Source organism: Tachypleus tridentatus, chromosome 13, assembly GCF_004210375.1.
Source record: "Tachypleus tridentatus isolate NWPU-2018 chromosome 13, ASM421037v1, whole genome shotgun sequence".
Lineage (NCBI taxonomy): Eukaryota > Metazoa > Arthropoda > Merostomata > Xiphosura > Limulidae > Tachypleus > Tachypleus tridentatus.
In genome coordinates, this window is record NC_134837.1 from 69,937,000 (window position 1) to 69,956,952 (window position 19,953).

Genomic DNA, 19,953 nt, shown 5'->3' on the forward strand with positions numbered 1-19,953 from the left:
GCCCGCAACACAACCAAACTCTGCCGCGCACAGTGTCACACTAACACTCCGCTAATATCACTGCCCGCAACACAACCAAACTCTACCGCGCACGGTGTCACACTAACACTCCGCTAATATCACTGCCCGCAACACAACCAAACTCTACCGCGCACAGTGTCACACTAACACTCCGCTAATATCACTGCCCGCAACACAACCAAACTCTGCCGCGCACAGTGTCACACTAACACTCCGCTAATATCACTGCCCGCAACACAACCAAACTCTACCGAGCACAGTGTCACACTAACACTCCGCTAATATCACTGCCCGCAACACAACCAAACTCTACCGCGCACAGTTTCACACTAACACTCCGCTAATATCACTGCCCGCAACACAACCAAACTCTACCGCGCACAGAGTGTCACACTAACACTCCGCTAATATCACTGCCCGCAACACAACCAAACTCTGCCGCGCACAGTGTCACACTAACACTCCGCTAATATCACTGCCCGCAACACAACCAAACTCTACCGCGCACAGTGTCACACTAACACTCCGCTAATATCACTGCCCGCAACACAACCAAACTCTGCCGCGCACAGTGTCACACTAACACTCCGCTAATATCACTGCCCGCAACACAACCAAACTCTGCCGCGCACAGTGTCACACTAACACTCCGCTAATATCACTGCCCGCAACACAACCAAACTCTACCGAGCACAGTGTCACACTAACACTCCGCTAATATCACTGCCCGCAACACAACCAAACTCTACCGCGCACAGTGTCACACTAACACTCCGCTAATATCACTGCCCGCAACACACAATAAACTCTACCGCGCACAGTGTCACACTAACACTCCGCTAATATCACTGCCCGCAACACAACCAAACTCTGCCGCGCACAGTGTCACACTAACACTCCGCTAATATCACTGCCCGCAACACAACCAAACTCTACCGAGCACAGTGTCACACTAACACTCCGCTAATATCACTGCCCGCAACACAACCAAACTCTACCGCGCACAGTTTCACACTAACACTCCGCTAATATCACTGCCCGCAACACAACCAAACTCTACCGCGCACAGAGTGTCACACTAACACTCCGCTAATATCACTGCCCGCAACACAACCAAACTCTGCTGCGCACAGTGTCACACTAACACTCCGCTAATATCACTGCCCGCAACACAACCAAACTCTACCGAGCACAGTGTCACACTAACACTCCGCTAATATCACTGCCCGCAACACAACCAAATCTCTACCGAAAGCACAGTGTCACGCTAACACTCCGCTAATATCACTGCCCGCAACACAACCAAACTCTACCGCGCACAGAGTGTCACACTAACACTCCGCTAATATCACTGCCCGCAACACAACCAAACTTTACCGCGCACAGTGTCACACTAACACTCCGCTAATATCACTGCCCGCAACACAACCAAACTCTACCGCGCACAGTGTCACACTAACACCTGCTAATATCACTGCCCGCAACACAACCAAACTCTACCGCGCATAGTGTCACACTAACACTCCGCTAATATCACTGCCCGCAACACAACCAAACTCTACCGCGCACAGTGTCACACTAACACTCCGCTAATATCACTGCCCGCAACACAACCAAACTCTACCGCGCACAGTGTCACACTAACACTCCGCTAATATCACTGCCCGCAACACAACCAAACTCTACCGCGCACAGTGTCACACTAACACTCCGCTGATATCACTGCCCGCAACACAACCACATGCGATCGCAAGCTGCGCCCACTAAAACTAACATCGTCATCACTGGCTTCTCCAGTACAATTCCTCTGTAATTCTTATTGATCTAAAATTTCTTTAATCCCTGACTCAAATGTAGCATTAAAATTAGAATTTAAATTATTAAATATATTTACTCATTATGAACATTAAACTTACGTTTTAATCCAGTGGACTCTCAGTTTATACCTGGTAAATAATTATAAAGCTTAAACATTTTTTATTTATCTTTTATATTAATTGTGATGCAAAAAAGGAGGTCAGCCAACATATTTTCGCCTTTATTTTATAAAGTCAGTTTGTTAACACGTGTACAAGTATATACTATACCTTTATTTTATAAAGTCAGTTTGTTAACACGTGTACAAGTGTATACTATACCTTTATTTTATAAAGTCAGTTTGTTAACACGTACAAGTATATACTATACCTTTATTTTATAAAGTCAGTTTGTTAACACGTGTACAAGTATATACTATACCTTTATTTTATAAAGTCAGTTTGTTAACACGTGTACAAGTATATACTATACCTTTATTTTATAAAGTCAGTTTGTTAACACGTGTACAAGTATATACTATACCTTTATTTTATAAAGTCAGTTTGTTAACACGTGTACAAGTATATACTATACCTTTATTTTATAAAGTCAGTTTGTTAACACGTGTGCAAGTATACACTATACCTTTATTTTATAAAGTCAGTTTGTTAACACGTGTACAAGTATATACTATACCTTTATTTTATAAAGTCAGTTTGTTAACACGTGTACAAGTATATACTATACCTTTATTTTATAAAGTCAGTTTGTTAACACGTGTACAAGTATATACTATACCTTTATTTTATAAAGTCAGTTTGTTAACACGTGTACAAGTATATACTATACCTATATTTTATAAAGTCAGTTTGTTAACACGTGTACAAGTATATACTATACCTTTATTTTATAAAGTCAGTTTGTTAACACGTGTACAAGTATATACTATACCTTTATTCTATAAAGTCAGTTTGTTAACACGTGTACAAGTATATACTATACCTTTATTCTATAAAGTCAGTTTGTTAACACGTGTACAAGTATATACTATACCTTTATTCTATAAAGTCAGTTTGTTAACACGTGTACAAGTGTATACTATACCTTTATTTTGTAAAGTCAGTTTGTTAACACGTGTACAAGTGTATACTATACCTTTATTTTGTAAAGTCAGTTTGTTAACACGTATACAAGTATATACTGTACCTTTATTCTATAAAGTCAGTTTGTTAACACGTGTACAAGTATATACTATACCTTTATTTTATAAAGTCAGTTTGTTAACACGTGTGCAAGTATATACTATACCTTTATTTTGTAAAGTCAGTTTGTTAACACGTATACAAGTATATACTATACCTTTATTTTGTAAAGTCTGTTTGTTAACAAGTGTACAAACATCCATATTAAATCTTTTCGTATACTCGTATTAATGCAGTGTAATTGTTGTTCTCCTGAATAGATGGAGTATATAGGCCGTTAATAGCTTGAGTTGAAGATACATAAATCAGTTCTCAGAACTGGAACCGCTGTGGCGATTATCTGTAATTTGAAACATGTGTTCAGCGATTACTTGACTTACCATAGAAAACTCATGAAGCTCTTAAGTCAGCTAGTGTTTAATAGGTTTAACATCTAAGAAATATATGTTACAAGATATCCTCACAAATGTGAAGAAAAGAAAATGCTTGAGTGTACCTAAATAGTTTTGTTTTTGGAACCTGCACTTTTATAAATTCCAAATAATTTCATTGTTCAATTAAAGTACTTACTTCATTACTTATAGAAACTTCAAAAATTTGTTTAATATTTTTTGGTTGCTCGAAAGAAATTTGAGAAAAAATCAGTTGGAAGATATTTCAGAATGTCCAGTTTCTTTACAAGATTTCCTAGGGACTGTGATTCGTCTGTATATTTATGTATCCATTAGTTGATGCTTGTGAAGAGTATATTAGTATTTTGCATAAAAATAAGAGGGCGTAGTGTGAGGGATTAATTGACTGTAAGCACGTGCAATATGATACGTCCTCATTGTACCATTGCCAGCTGAGACAAAAAAGCTGTTATTAATATGTGTTTATGGTTACAAGTTGAGAGCTTTGCTTTTTTCTGGCATCTGGTTTGTTAAACTGTAGAGCAACTTGTCGCAGATTAAGATTCGTTGATGCTGTTCAGGGTATTTAGTGAAAAGATCACGATGTGTCTGTGCATTGTGGAATGTCCTTTATGTCCATAGCTTTTAATTTCTCTCCACGATAAAGATGCTTGGTGAAATCTAACACTTGTGTCCTAGCCAAACGCAAAACGCCAGAACCCAAACATTTATGCATTCTATCATTTGTTATTGGAGGTGACGTTAAAACATCCGTGCATGTTCCTGGTTTATCCTTAAGTAACACAGCACGTGTCGCACGTAAACGCCAACCTCTTGATAAGAATTGTCAAAGATGTACGACCGGCACCTCCTACTCTTGTGTGTAATTCATAAGGCGTCGTCACTCCACTGGGCGGCTTGTGGTTTTGTAAGCCAGCCAGCCTGGGTTGTTTTTTATCTACATTCGTACAGTGCTGAGTAGAAAAGGCCTCCAAAAGTTCACCAGAGCCGCCAACGGTCACATATGTGATGACGAATATTTCCTAAACCCACAAGGGTTGTATTGTTTACCTGCTATACTACATGAACGAACCAAGGCACAAGTCGTTACTTATGGTCATTTACTGCAACTAGTATTTCTTTCTCTTAAATAACGGGTATATTTTAATTATAATCGAATTTCTTGAATTCGAGTTCATAGCGTTATCCATTTCTGATTTCAAGTCCACAGGCATAAATAACGTTATGCACAGCAAATGTTTTGTGCTTTTGCTTCACAACATTATACTGTGTGTCTTTCTGGTTCACAACATTAATACTGTGTGTTTTTCTGGTTCACAAAATTAATACTGTGTGCTGTTCTGGTTCACAAAATTAATACTGTGTGCTGTTCTGGTTCACAAAATTAATACTGTGTGTCGTTCTGGTTCACAAAATTTATATTGTGTCTTTTTGGTTCACAACATTAATATTGTGTGTCTTTCTGGTTCACAACATTAATATTGTATGTCTTTTTGGTTCACAACATTAATATTGTGTGTCTTTCTGGTTCACAACATTAATATTGTGTGTCTTCCTGGTTAACATTAGTACTGAATGTCTTTCTGGTTCACAACATTAATACTGTGTGTTTTCCTGATTCACAACATTAGTACTGTGTGTCTTTTTGACTTACAACATTAATACCGTGTGTCTTTGATTCACAACATTGATATTGTGTGTCTTTCTGGTTCACAAAATTAATACTGTATATTTTTTATTGTTCACAGCATTAATACTGTGTGTGTTTCTGGTTCACAACATTAATACTGTGTGTCTTTCTGGTTCACAACATTAGTACTGTGTGTGTTTCTGGATTATAACATTAGTACAGTGTGTTTTTCTGGTTTAGAACATTAGTACTGTGTGTCTTTCTGGTTCTCCTCGAGGTGGATTTCTGTACATGGTGAGGGGATCTCCTATAGAAAGTTCTGTACTTTCAGTTAACCTCCTCTAGGATTTGAACATCCACCCACGTGTTTGCCGTGCGTGGCGACCGGTGAGGGGAGGAGAGAATCCTGGTGGTTGAGGGGTCCAACACACCACTTTGGCCCTGAATTCCTCTAGGCTGACAGCTTTGGTGTGATCCCCTATGGTCAATCGGCTGGTGCACTTGGGCTAAGGTCAACCAGGTATCAGTGTTGGACGTTTTCAACAGGTGTTGTGTGGACATTGTATCTGATTCTGGTGCTTATGTATAATGCTCACGAAATCCTAGCATTGTTGCAGTGTCCGTTTTTGGCATTGTAGTGCATCCCCTCGTAGGTCTCCCTGGTGGGTGAGGACAGGTGGCACTGAAATGTTCTTTCTTTATAATTGAACCCCCAAAATCGAAATAAAAATAAAATAATAAAAACCGGATCATAAGTTAAAAGAGTTTACGTCTACACCCATGACTATCACCACCACTCTTTCCAGTGGCTCCCTAGATCCTCTTCCTTTGGCTTCGGGTTCGGGTGTTTCTTCGGATCCATCTTCTCTTCTGGCTCTGAGGTGCAGAACGATTATTCGTTCACGCCCTCAATCGCTGGAATCTTCATCCACAGTCAGAGAACTATCTAATAGACCCAGGGCAGGATTCTTGGAGGTCGATAGACCTCTGTCCAAGAGATAAATAAGTTAAACGTGGTTGAAAATAGAAGGGCTTTCTGCCGAGTTCTTCTCCACCTAAATAAAAATGACCACTCTAATCCAGTTTTAACTGTCGAGGTTTTTATTCCAGTATAGATGACATTAAGGATTTGATTCATTTATATCATTCTGTGTGTTTCTCCTTACAGGAAACATTTCTGTTGAAGTCACATTTTTGCAATTTTCTTTTTACAGAAATGACAAGTTTTGTGAAGGACAAGTACATGAACGAGCGGCACTGCTGGTCGATTAGCACGTGCCCGCCCTGTCTGCCTCTTCATAAACCCTTAGAGGCCGTGTATCAAGTATATACTATGCGTGTGTTCTTTCCACCTGTCTCTTGGAGAGACCTACGATAAATCAAACCTTGATGCTGTAATTGAACAGTTACCATTTCCCTTTTTAATTCTGGGGGATTTTGATGGACGTGATCCCTTCTGGAATGGTGCTGATATTGATGGGAGGGGTTGTTCCGTCGAGCATATGCTCTCAGATTGCACTTTTTTTTTTCAATACTGGTTCTTACATTTATTTTCATGCACCTAGTCAGTCTTTTACTGCTGTTGATCTCTCTTTCTGCTCCCCTTCACTTTTCTCTTTAATTTTCTTGAAGGGTTGACAGTGACCCACGGGGTAGTGATCATTTTGCTATAAGTTTGCGAGAGACTTGCCGTGATCGATGCCACCTGACCCGTGTGCCACGGTGGAAACTGGACCAGGCCAAATGGCCCCTTTTCACTACTCCTTCGGAACTTGATCCTGCCCTCATCTGTAAGCCATCGATAGACAGACGACTGTGTGGCAGCAGTGACTGACTGACTATTGTCCAAGCAGCTACTAAATCTATTCCTAAAACCTAAACCTCAAAACGTTTTCCACAGTACCCTCGTCCATGGTGGAATTTTGCCTGCCACATGACATGAAAGGCTCAAAAACGGGCTTGAGATACCTTTTGTAGGTATCCCACACTTTTAAATTGCAGTACTTTTTAGCGGGCCTGTGCACATGCTCAGAAGGTAAGTCATTAAAGCCAGAAGTATCTTGAATTAGGTGCACATGTACTACCAGTGCCAAAGTCATTTTGAAGAAGATTCGGAAGGTCGGTGGGTAGTATACTTCTATCCTCCTTTCAGTTTTAGTTTCCAGTGGCCAGGAAGTTGCTGATGTTCAGAGCATCGATAGTACTTTCGGCATAAGCTTTTGCCAGGCATCTAGCACTTCTGTCTCATCCCCTACCTTCTTGACCATCAAGACTCGGGCAGAGTGATCGCCTTTTTCCTTTTGAGCTGATCGTTTTTATCGCTATAATTGCTTTTTTGCACTGGTGAAACTCGAACTTGCTCTTCATTGGTCTGGCAGGACATTGGTTGGACTTAATGATATTCATTACAAGATGATGCATTATCTTTCTCCTGCCTCTCTTGATATTCTTCTGGTTGTTTTTAACAATATCTGGCAGAAGAATGTTTTCCTGATGCTTGGTGACTGACTATTGTCCTCCCTTTTTGTAGCCTAGGAAGGATCCCATCAGACTACTGTTTAATTGCTTTGATGAACTGTCTCTGTAAGATCTTAGAAAAGATGGTTAATGCTTGTCTTGTTTGGTCTTCGAATCAAACGACCTCCTCCCTCCCACCCAGTGTGTGGGTTCTGATGACAGTGCTCCATTATGGACCACCTGATTTGACTTAAAACGTCAATCAGGGAAACCTTTCTCCAGCAATAACATATTGCTTCTCTATTTTTACCTTGAGAAGGCTTATGATACTACGTGGAGGTATGGCATTGTGCGAGACCTCCACTCATAGGGGTTGCATTGTCATTTGCCCATTTTTCTCAAAAACATTTTAATGGACTGGCGATTCCAAGTTTGTGGGTTTGATACTTTCCCGTTCTTACCCACAGAAACTTGGAGTTCCTCAGGACTGTGTCTTGAGCGTCAGACTTTTGGTTATAAAAGTTAATGGCATTAGTGGACAACTCCCTCTTACAGTTGCTAACAGCAACTCTTGCGACAACTTCCACATCTTGTCTTAGCTGTTGAGCATGAAGTTTATTGAGCAGCAGCTACAGACTGTTATAAATCATTTAGTGAAGTGGACCATAGCAAACAGTTTTACCTTTTCTCTCTCTAAAATTATTTGCATGCACTTTTGCCACTAACAGGGTATTCACTCCGATCCAGAGCTCCATCTCGGTGATGTTGTGCTTCTTGTAATTTCTGAGGCAAAGTTTTTGTGGTTTATATTTGACCACAAGCTGACTTTCATTTCACGCATCAAGCAACTACATGTCAAATGTACGAGGATACTGAACATCCTCTGTGTCCTCTCTTCCACCTCTTGGGGAACGGATTTATGTTCTATGTTAAAGATAAATCGTGCTCTCATTTGATCATAACTGGACTATGGTCCTCTGTTCTATGGTTCTGCCAGGACCTTGGCCTTGAAGATGGACCCTGCTCACCATCTGGGGCTACGGCTCTGCAGGGGGTTTTATACACTTATCCAGTCCAGAATATATACCTCATGAACCTCCTCTACACCTCAACTGTTTTTCTGTATACTTCAAATATTTTAATCCTTATTACAGCATCCCATCTGAGGTTGTGTTTTCCTTCCTCAGTGGGCTATGCTTTCTCGGAATAGACCATCTGCCATTGTTTCTTTTGGCCTTCGTATTCAGGTGCAGCTGGATAAATTAGGTTTGACCTTGGATGACGTTGCTGTCTCCACTGGTCAGCCCATCCAACCATGACTTACTACCATCCCCAAATGTGACCTTTCTTTGAGCCATCTCAGGAAGGCGAATACTCCTGATTGGAAGTACCTTCTGCTGTTTGCCGAACATCTTTCAAACCACCCTTCCATTCCCATATATACCAATGTTTCAAAATCAGGTGACTCTGTAAGCTCTGCCATGGTTTGTTGGTTGCACACAGGTTCTCCTCTACAGTTTCTGTGTTCACTGCTGAATTATATGCCATTTCCTTTGTTCAGGATCATGTAGAAGCTATGCAGTACATGAATTGTACTATTTATACTGATAGGCCCGGCATGGCCAAGCGTGTTAATGCGTGTGACTCGTAATCTGAGGGTCGCGGGTTCCCATCCCCGTGATGCCAAACATGCTCGCCCTTTCAGCCGTGGGAGCGTTATAATGTTACGGTCAATCCCACTATTCGTTAGTAAAAGAGTAGCCCAAGTGCTGGCGGTGGGTGGTGATGACTAGTCTTACACTGCTAAATTAGGGAAGGCTAGCAAAGCTAGCCCTCGAGTAGGTTTATGCGAAATTCAAAAACAAACAATTCATACTGACTTGCTTAGCTCTCTACTGGCCCTGGAATTGCTTTAAATCAGTTTTTACCATGTTCTCGTTGATATTCAGAACCGACTGGTTCATTTCCCTTTATCATCCATTTCTTTCTAGTTTGTCTGATACCAGTCCACGTCAGTGTTTGTGGGAACGATCTCGCTGACATCGCCGCTAAGTCTGTCTGTTCTGGCGCTGTCACTGCCGTGCCTGCCCCATACATGGACTACGATCCTGTATTCAGGGCTCGCCTCCATGCCAGTTGGCAGTCGACTTGGAGTGAGCAACGTGATAACAAGCTTTTCCATATTAAACTTTATATTGCTTATTACTCTTTGGCCGTCTTGCTTCCCTAAGGATTGGAAGGAGGAAGTTGTCCTAGCAGACTACGCATTGGTCACAGTTTTTAACTTATTTTCTTATTTATGTGTGGTCTGTGTGACACTCAAGTCACAATAGTCCGCATTTTACTGTCGTGCTGTCGTTTTAGACATGTTTTTACCATGGGTTCACATTTGACGTTGAGCAGTGTCATTAGCGATTGTGACACTGTTCACCTCAGTTGTGTTTTTAAGTTTTCAAGAGCCATTGGCCTTTTTTATTCTATTTAAGTGTTTGCTTGAAAAAGTGGCCTATTTTTTAGCGGTTGTTTGGCGCAGATAGCCTAGTTGCTTTGCGCCAATGAACACCAACAAACTTTCTGATTCACAACATTAGTATTGTGTGTCTTTCTGGTTCACAACATTATTAGGTACATAATGTTTTTCCCCAATTTCTTGTGTATGTTTTTTAACACCAGAAACAAAAATAGTTTCATGTTTATATAGTAAATGGGGGAAAGAAATAATTTACAGAATATGTCGTTGAATATGATCAGAGTTTGGATATGTTTCAAGGTATTTGGTGTGTTTACATTAAACATTTTTGAAATTGCTTCCACGTTAGGATAAAGGCAGATATAGCCCTGCATGGCCAGGTGGTTAGGGCGCCCTACTCGTAACCTGAAGATCGCGGGTTCGAATCCCTGTCATATCAAGCATGCTCGCCCTTTCAGCCGCGGAGGCGTTAAAAAGTTAAGGTCAATCCCACTATTCGTTGGTAGAAGAGTGGTCAAGAGTAATTGTTGGGTGGTGATGACTAAACTGCCTTCCCTTTAGTTTTACACTTTTAAATTATAAACGGCAGGCGCAGATAGAGTCAGAAATACAAACAGTAATGAAATTAAAGTGGTATTTCTTATTATGTATCTTCTTGGTATTATTTGGTGTTAGAATAAATGTGGACTTTTACTGGTGATAAACGTTTTCCTTTCTTTTGTCTGGAGTTTTTTTGGTTTTGTTTTAAGAAACATATTTTAGTATAAACACGTCATCAGCCATCTTGTTTCTTGTACCAACGCCATGTGGTGTCATCAAGTGTATTTGTAGTTTGTCTACCTGTATTGAAACTATATTCTACACGTTAAAGATTACTGGTGAAATAATTATATATTCTGTTTCTTTCCTACAGCATCCATCATGTTTGCTTTTCAAGACCACGCTACTGTGAAGAAAGTTGTCAAAGCCCTACCATCTGTTGGTGTGGGAGTAAAGTACGGTATACCACAGTCAAGGTAATAATAACCATACTATCAGTTGGTGTGTGTGTAAAGTACGGTGTACTACAGTCAAGGTAATAATAACCATACTATCAGTTGGTGTGTGTGTAAAGTACGGTGTACTACAGTCAAGGTAATAATAACCATACTATCAGTTGGTGTGTGTGTAAAGTACGGTATACCACAGTCAAGGTAATAATAACCATACTATCAGTTGGTGTGTGTGTAAAGTACGGTGTACTACAGTCAAGGTAATAATAACCATACTATCAGTTGGTGTGTGTGTAAAGTACGGTATACCACAGTCAAGGTAATAATAACCATACTATCAGTTGGTGTGTGTGTAAAGTACGGTGTACTACAGTCAAGGTAAGAATAACACTACCGTTTGTTGGTGTGGGTGTAAAGTCCGATGTACCACTGTCAAGGTAAGAACTGTGTCTTTTCTAACTGAAATAAACTTAATTTATATCTGCTAATACTTAGTTTTGCATCTCATGACGTTTAGCTTTACTTTTCAAAACTGTTAACACTAGTTTTACATCATATTAGGCTTAGCTGTACTTGAACTGTAAACGAAAATATTTTTCTGACATTATTAATACATTTTAAACAGTCATCCTGGTGGGTACTGCGTAATTTTGAAATTAGAGTTTCTGGGTGTGAACTGCGAATATAAATGATGTTGGGCACCAGAAGATAAAAATAAGGAAAATATGTCCCCACAAAGTTGTTAGAGTTTATCTGGTTTTTAAACCTAAAAACTCGAAATAATTTTAAATTTACTGCTTCCCAGTAAGGCGTTCATTGTCGGGAAATCTTGAAAACGTGACGACATGTGTTACTAGTCATAATAGCTCGTTAGAGAGTGGCTAGTTTAGGGTTAGCGAATCGCGCCCTGGCACTTAGACCCTATAGATCACAGACTTGTCGTCTCGGAGGCACTTTGCTTGAGTTTTCCCTCCATAATGAATCCTTATAGACTCTGCGTCCAAAACCTGCTAATTTTCCTTTTTTGTGTGTTTTTGAATATGACCGTACTCCTGCGAGTCTGTGATGGTTCTCCTTAATTAAGGCTATAATGAGCCGTACTAACGCCTTGAACTGTACCAACGTTCATCCCAATGCGTGCAACTCTGCAATTTCTCAAGAATCTAAATATATTAACTGTGGCAGCTTTCAGTATTCAACGGTATCTCTTTAATAAACTATATTTTTTGAACTATTTGCACATTTCATGTTTGTTGTAATTATTTTTTAAAGTTTTCCAGACTAGTTTATACTTAATTGGCAGGAGGTCGTGTACCCCGTGAGGGGGATTACGCTTTAAAACCCTTCAGTTTAATGTGATCCGGTCGGGTTCGTAAAACACGACATCAGTAAATTCAAACCACGTACACAAACAAATAATCGTTTTGACAAAGTTAAAAACTTTCGCTAGGTGTCTCGGCGGTAAACCTCTGGGCTTGTAACATTAAAAGTCGGGTTTCGATACCTGCGGATGCAGAGCGCGGTTAGTTATCTAAGCAGTTTTGCGCTTATCAAGAAAACGACGTATAAACCTAGCCCTTTTGTTGAATCTTGTAACTATTTTCTGTCGAAGAATAAATGTTTGTTACTCTCCTTGGCCTGGCCTTTGAGTTTTAATGAATGTTATATACGATACGTATTATTTTGAACCATTGTTGACTACGTTTTATCGTTAAAATATATTAGACCTAAAATGATAAAAAAATTGAGAAAAATAATTAATTCCACGTGAACGAAACGTTGAACGTGCTGCACCACGACAAACAGTGAACGTAGTTTTATAAACTTTGAGGACGTTCGTTAAATGAAATAACGTTATCTAAAACTTATTATGTATTCGGGTTTTTAACAGACATGACAAGGTTTAATCCTGTACGTTATCTCGTTTACTCACCCACCACACTTTTACTTATTTCATAATTAATAATTATACCAGTTTTCTATACGTTAGTGTCACACTTGTTATCATCAGTAAAACATCCTTTCTTGATGACGAGAAACTCACTTGAAATAAAAATGTATTTCAGGGCGGCTGGTATGGGTATTAACACTTTTACTAATAAAGCAATTTAATTTAAATACAAATTTATTAGCCTAATATTAATAACCTTTCAAGTTGCTCTGGGGCCTATTAGGCCCCACTTTTCGTAGGAGTGTTAAGATGGCCTAGGAAGGTCGAAACGTTGTTTTCTGCTTTAATAGTAAAAGTGTTAATACTCATACCAGCCGTTCTGAACAACATTTCATTGCGACGTTTCAACAGCCGATACGGTGGACTACATAAAGTTTGACTTGGTTTCGTTTCTTCTTCTACAGGAGAGCGTCTTTAATGTCTCCTCGACAGATATTTCAACAGTCCAACATGACCTTGAAGTGGCAACGAAGAGAGATTTCTAATTTCGAATACCTGATGTTCCTGAACACTATTGCAGGTATTAACAAGGTTTCTCATTAATCTTTTATGTTTATCTTCCTTCTTCCTCTATTTTGTCTCTTGTTTCTTTATCCTTACAAAGACGAATATCTTGTTAATCTATTTATTATCTAAGTAGACACTTTGTTTAATTCACTTATTACGTGGTTTTGGAGTCTAGTATGTAGTAAGTCTATTTATAAAGAATTAAACACGGACGTTTCTATTCAAAGAAGTATTTTCATTTACGAGCGACTCATAATCTGCAGGTTGCAGGTTCAAATCCCATTCCAACAAAGATACTTGCCCTTTTAGCCCTAGAGGCGTTATAAGTGACCGTCAGTCATATCATTCGTTGATAAAAGAGTAGCCCAAGAGTTGGTGGTGGGTGGTAATAACTAGCTGCCTTCCCTGTACTCTCAACATTGCTAAATTGGGAACGGCTAGAGCAGATTGCCCTCTCGTATAGCGGGAGACTCCATTGAGCGACAATATGCATGAGCATTGGTAACAGTGCCGAACAAATGGTCGTACGTAGAGTCTGCGTTCAATTCTACATATTCAAAGTTATCAATCATTAAAAATCAATAACTGTACTTTTTACTGAGCTCCAATGTCTTTACCGCGTTACAGGACGAACATACAACGACTTGAACCAGTTCCCAGTTTTCCCATGGGTTATCACGAATTACGAAGCCCAAGAACTGGATCTTACATTGCCAAGTAATTACAGAGATTTGTCGAAAGTAAGATACTTTTTTTTTATAGTGCTAACATTGTATAAATGAAAAGAATGTGAACTTGTAACATAGCCATTAGTGTTTACAAAGTTGCTAAATAAAGTCAACGTTAGATAGTCAATAGTGTTTAGAAAGCTGTTAAATAAAGTTAACATTATATAGTCAGTAGTGTTTAGAAAGTAAAATAAAGTCAACGTTATATAGTCAGTAGTGTTTACAATGCTGTTAAATAAAGTCATCGTTGTATGGACAATAGTGTTTAGAAAGCTGTTAAATAAAGTCGACATTATATAGTCAGTGGTGTTTATAAAGTTTTTAAGTAAAGTGAATGTTATATGGTCAGTGGTGTTTAGAAAGTTGTTAAATAAAGTTAACGTTATGAAGACAGTAGTGTTTAGAAAGTTCTTAAATAAAGTCAACGTTTTGTGGTCAGTAGTCTTCAGATAATTGTTAAAGTCAACGTTTCATAGTCAGTAGTGTTTAGAAAATTGATAAATAAACGTTTTATAAACAGTATATTTTAGAAAATTGTTAAATAAAATCAACGTTGTGTATTCAGTAGCATTTAGAAAGTTGTTTAGGAAAGTCACCATTATATAGTCAGTAGTGTTTAAAAAGTTGTTAATTAAATCAACGTTATACAGTCAGTTGTGTTTAGAAAGTTGTTAAATAAAGTCAACGTTATACGGTCAGTTGTGTTTAGAAATATTTAAAGCCAATGTTATATAGTCAGTAGTGTTCAGAAAGTTAAATAAAGTTAACATTGTATACTCACTAGCATTTAAAAAGTTAAAGTCAACGTTAGATACTCAGGAGTGTTTGGAAAGCTGATAAATAAAGTCAACGTTTTATATTCAGTAGTGTTTAGAAAATTGTTAAATAAAGTCAGTAGTGTTTAAAAAATTGTTAAGGTAAATGTGATATAGTCAAAGTGTTTAGAAAGCTTTTAGTCAATGTTATGTAGTCAGTAGTGTTTAGAAAGTTGTAAAATAAAGTCAACTTTATATACTCAATGGTGTTTAGAAGTATTTAAAGTCAGTGTTATATAGTCAGTACTATTTAGAAAGTTAAATAAAGTTAACGGTTTATAGTCTGTAGTGTTTAGAAAGTTGTTAAATAAAGTAAACGTTATATAGTCAGTTGTGTTTATAAAAATGTTATATAAAGTCAATGTTATATAGTCGGTGGCATTTAGAAAGTTGTTAAATAAAGTCAGTGTTACTTACTCATTAGTGTTTAGAAAGTTGTTAAATCAGTTATATATTCAGTAATGTTTAGAAAGTTGTTAAAATCAGTTATATTCCACGAGTGTTTAGAAAATTGTTAAATAAAGTCAATGTTTTATAGTCACTAGCATTTAGAAAGTTAAAGTCAACATTAGACAGTCAGAAGTGTTTAAAAGTTGTTAAATAAAGTCAGCATTTAGTCAGTAGTGTTTAGAAAATTGTTTAGGAAAATCACCATTATATAGTTAGTCATGTTTAGAAAGTTGTCAAATAAATCAACGTTATACAGTCAGTTGTGTTTAGAAAGTTAAGTAAAGTGAATGTTATATGGTCAGAGGTGTTTAGAAAGTTGTTAAATAAAGTTAATGTTATGTAGATAGTAGTGTTTAGAAAGCTGTTGAATAAAGTCAACGTTATGTATTCAGCAGTGTTTAGAAAGTTAAAGTCAACATTATACAGTCAGTAGCGTTGAGAAAGTTGTTTAGGAAAGTCACCATTATATAGTCAGTAGTGTTTATAATGTTGTTAAATTAATCAACGTTATACAGTCAGTTGTGTTTAGGAAGTTGTTAAATAAAGTCAACGTTATACAGTCAGTTGTGTTTAGAAATATTTAAAGTCAATGTTATATAGTCAGTAATGTTCAGAAAGTTAAAGTCAACGTTATATAGTCGGTGGCATTTAGAAAGTTGTTAAATAAAGTCAGTGTTACTTACTTATTAGTGTTTAGAAAGTTGTTAAATAAAGTGAACGTTATGTGGTCAGTAGTGTTTAGAAAGTTGTTAAAATCAGTTATATTCAGTAGTGTTTAGAAAGTTGTCAAATAAATCAATGTTATACAGTCAGTTGTGTTTAGAAATATTTAATCAGTGTTATGTAGTCAGAACTGTTTAGAAAGTTGTCAAATAAAGTCAACGGTTTATAGTTTGTAGTGTTGAGAAAGTTGTTAAATAAAGTCAGTGTTACATAGTAGTGTTTGGAAACTTGTTAAATAAAGTGAACATTATGTAGTCAGTAGTGTTTAGATAATTGTTAAAGTCAACATTTCATTATCAGTAGTGTTTAGAAAATTGTTAAATAAAGTCAACGTTGTGTAGTCAGTAGCATTGAGAAAGTTGTTTAGGAACGTCACCATTATATAGTCAATAATGTTTAGAAACTTGTTAAATAAATCAACGTTTTACAGTCAGTTGTGTTTAGAAATATTTAAAGTCAATGTTATATATTTAGTAGTGTTCAGAAAGTTAAATAAAGTTAACGTTGTATAGTCACTGGCATTTAGAAAGTTAAAGTCAATGTTAGATAGTCAGGAGTGTTTGGAAAGCTGTTAAATAAAGTCAATGTTTTATATTCAATAGTGTTTAGAAAATTGTTAAATAAAGTCAGTAGCGTTTAAAAAGTTGTTGAAGTAAACGTGACATTGTCAAAGTGTTTAGAAACTTGTTAGAGTCAACGTTATATAGACAGTAGTGTTTAGAAAATTGTTATATCAAGTCAACGTTTTATAGTCGGTGGCATTTAGAAAGTTGTTAAATAATGTCAGTGTCACATATTCATTAGTGTTTAGAAAGTTGTAAAATAAAGTGAACATTATATGGTCAGTAGTGTTTAGAAAGTTGTTAAAATCAGTTGTATATTCAGTAGTGTTTAGAAAGTTGTTAAAATCAGTTATATTCCAGTAGTGTTTAGAAAATTGTTAAATAAAATCAATGTTTTATAGTTAGTAGCGTTTAGAAAGTTAAAGTCAATGTTAGACAGTCAGAAGTGTTTAAAAGTTGTTAAATAAAGTCAGCATTTAGTCAGTAGTGTTTAGAAAATTGTTAAAAAGTTGACGTTATATAGTCAGTAACATTGAGAAAGTTGTTTAGGAAAGTCACTATTATATAGTTAGTCATGTTTACAAAGTTGTTAAATAAATCAACATTATACAGTCAGTTGTGTTTAGAAAGTTCTTAAATAAAGTCAGTTATGTAGTCAATAGTGTTTGGAAAGTTGTTAAATAAAGTCAACTTTATATACACAATAGTTTTCAGAAATATTTAAAGTCAATGTAATATAGTCAGTTCTGTTTAGAAAGTTAAATAAAGTCAACGGTTTATAGTCTGTTGTGTTTAGAAAGTTGTTAAATAAAGTTAAGGTTATATAGTCAGTAGTGTTTAGAAAATTGTTATATAAAGTTGAACGTTTTATAGGCAGTGGTGGTGCCAGGATATTTTCGTTGGGGGGGGGGGGGGGCTGAGGTAAACTGTGGAAGGGCTTCCCAAAATGTCATCAATATGAAGTATATATGGTAAATTATAATAATGTAAATACCAATGTACATTTCAGAAAGGTGTGCTATTTTGAACTGCATTTTCAATGCAGTTTTCATTGGAAACTCATACTCTGATTAATAATTCATTATTACAAATTAGAAAAAAATCTGTTTATGAAAATATGCGTACATGTAAAAGAGGAAGCTCACCTAAATTCCACCCAAGGTAATACATAATAATAAAGAAAATCAAGATTAGCTTAGATGGAACATTTAATATACCATTAAGAGTAAAGCTACAAATTAAAAGAAATATAACATAAAGACATAGTTTACATAGCAGAAACGAATTATCCCATGTGAAGTTAATACACTCTGAGGAAAAATAAGGTCACTATCAGTCTAACTATATTTCATCATGTTGTGTTTATAGTCAATATTACTTCAAAACAATGCGCCTGTTCTGTTATAACTTAAAATCAACGTGGTTGTCTAATCTTCATCAAAGCTCAAGATAGAATGACATTACACAGGGAGTGGCAATACAATGCATGAGTTTCAGTGTATTCAGTATGTTGCTATGGGACGCATGACACATACTTCCGTCTTAATGAAGACGTTGAGCTCTACAGATCTATGTCTCTTTGATGTTAATTGTTAAGCAACAACGACGATTGTATTTTCCATATTTTATGAATATATGTAGGTAACAATATTGGGGGGCTGAGGGGGGCTTGGCTCATGGGGGCTCAAGCTCCCCACCAAATCCCTCCCTTGGTGGTGCCACTGTTTTATAGTCAGTAGTGTTTATAAGTTTAAATAAAGTGAACGTTAGATAATCAGTAGTGTTTAGAAAGCTCTTAAATAAAGTCAACGTTATATAGTCAGTAATGCTTATAAAGCTGTTAAAGTCAATGTTATATTAGTCACTAGTGTTATAAAGTTGATAAATAAAGTCAATGTTATGTAGTCAGTAGTGTTTAGAAAGTTGTAAAATAAAGTCAACTATATATATTCAATAGTGTTTAGAAATATTTAAAGTCAACATTATGTAGTCAGTAGTGTTTAGAAAGTTGTTAAATAAAGTCAGTGTTACATACTCAGTAGTTTTTGGAAAGTTGTTATATAAAGGGAACGTTATATAGTCAGTAGTGTTTAGAAAGTTGTTAAAATCAGTTATATATTCATTAGTGTTTAGAAAGTTGTTAAATAAAGTCAATGTCACATACTCAGTGATGTTTAGAAAGTTGTTAAATAAAGCCAACGTTTTGTAGTCAGTAGTGTTTAGATAATTGTTAAGGTCAATGTTTCATAGTCAGTAGTGTTTAGATAATTGTTAAAGTCAACATTTTATAATCAGTACTGTTTAGAAAATTTTTAAATAAAGTCGACATTGTATAATCAGTAGCATTTAGAAAATTAAAGTCAACATTATATAGTCAGTAGCATTGAGAAATTTGTTTAGGAAAGTCACCATTATGTAGTCAGTAGTGTTTAGAAAGTTGTTAAGTAAAGTCAATGCTATATAGTCAGTAATGTTTAGAATGTTAGTAAATAAAGTCAACGTTTTATAATCTGTAGTGTTTAGAAAATTGTTAAATAAAATCAACGTTATGTAGTCAGTAGTGTATATTATATGTGTAAAAATGGCTGGTATGGGTAGAGAAAGCACTATGTAGAGGAGAGAACAGTGTTTCAACCTTCAATTATTATCAGGTTCACAAAGAAAGAAAAATTCAAATGAACCATAGCTGACCACATGTTTGAAAGTGGTTGTGTAATTGAGTTTAGGAATGTAGAGGGTGTGTTTAGATGTTGGATATATTTATTAGTATAGGTATAAAGGTGTTCCTTTGTATTGGTTTATTTTGGGCTTTAGTTGTTGTATAAGTAAGGCTTCTTTAATTTTGCATTTTTTTATGTTTGTTTCTTTATTTAGTATGTGGGTGGTTTCTATGGTTATGTTGTGTTTATTTGATTTGCAGTGTTCGAAAACACGTGAATGTGACTTTTTGTGTTCTTTGAATCTGGTTTCCATTTTGCTACTTGTTTCTCCAATATAGAAGTCGTGGCAGTTATCACATTGTATTTTGTAAATAATGTTGGTGTTGTGTTTGTCAATGTAGTTTTTGCATACTGTAGACTTTTGTTTTAGTGTCTGGTTTTTGAATAAATTTGGTATTAACTGGAATGTCATATTTTGTAACTAGTTTTTGCCAATGTTGGTTATTTTTCTGCTGATGTCAGGAATATATGGTATGCAGCAGTATATGGTTTTGCGATTTTTTAAATTGTGGGG

At 36.6% G+C, this 19,953-nt stretch overlaps 1 protein-coding gene across 2 annotated transcripts in view; it reads left to right on the top strand.

Annotated features, from left to right (window-relative positions):
* Positions 1 to 19,953, top strand: part of LOC143237289 (neurobeachin-like) — a 210,664-nt gene that overhangs the window by 163,267 nt on the left and 27,444 nt on the right. For both annotated transcript variants that reach the window (XR_013019973.1, XM_076476364.1), the window contains exons 38-40: positions 10,904 to 11,006; positions 13,338 to 13,453; positions 14,068 to 14,180. Coding sequence is in view for 1 of the 2 variants with exons in the window: in XM_076476364.1 (XP_076332479.1) it covers positions 10,904 to 11,006; positions 13,338 to 13,453; positions 14,068 to 14,180 (332 nt within the window). In the remaining variant the exon portion in view is untranslated. The remainder of the gene's footprint in view (positions 1 to 10,903; positions 11,007 to 13,337; positions 13,454 to 14,067; positions 14,181 to 19,953) is intronic.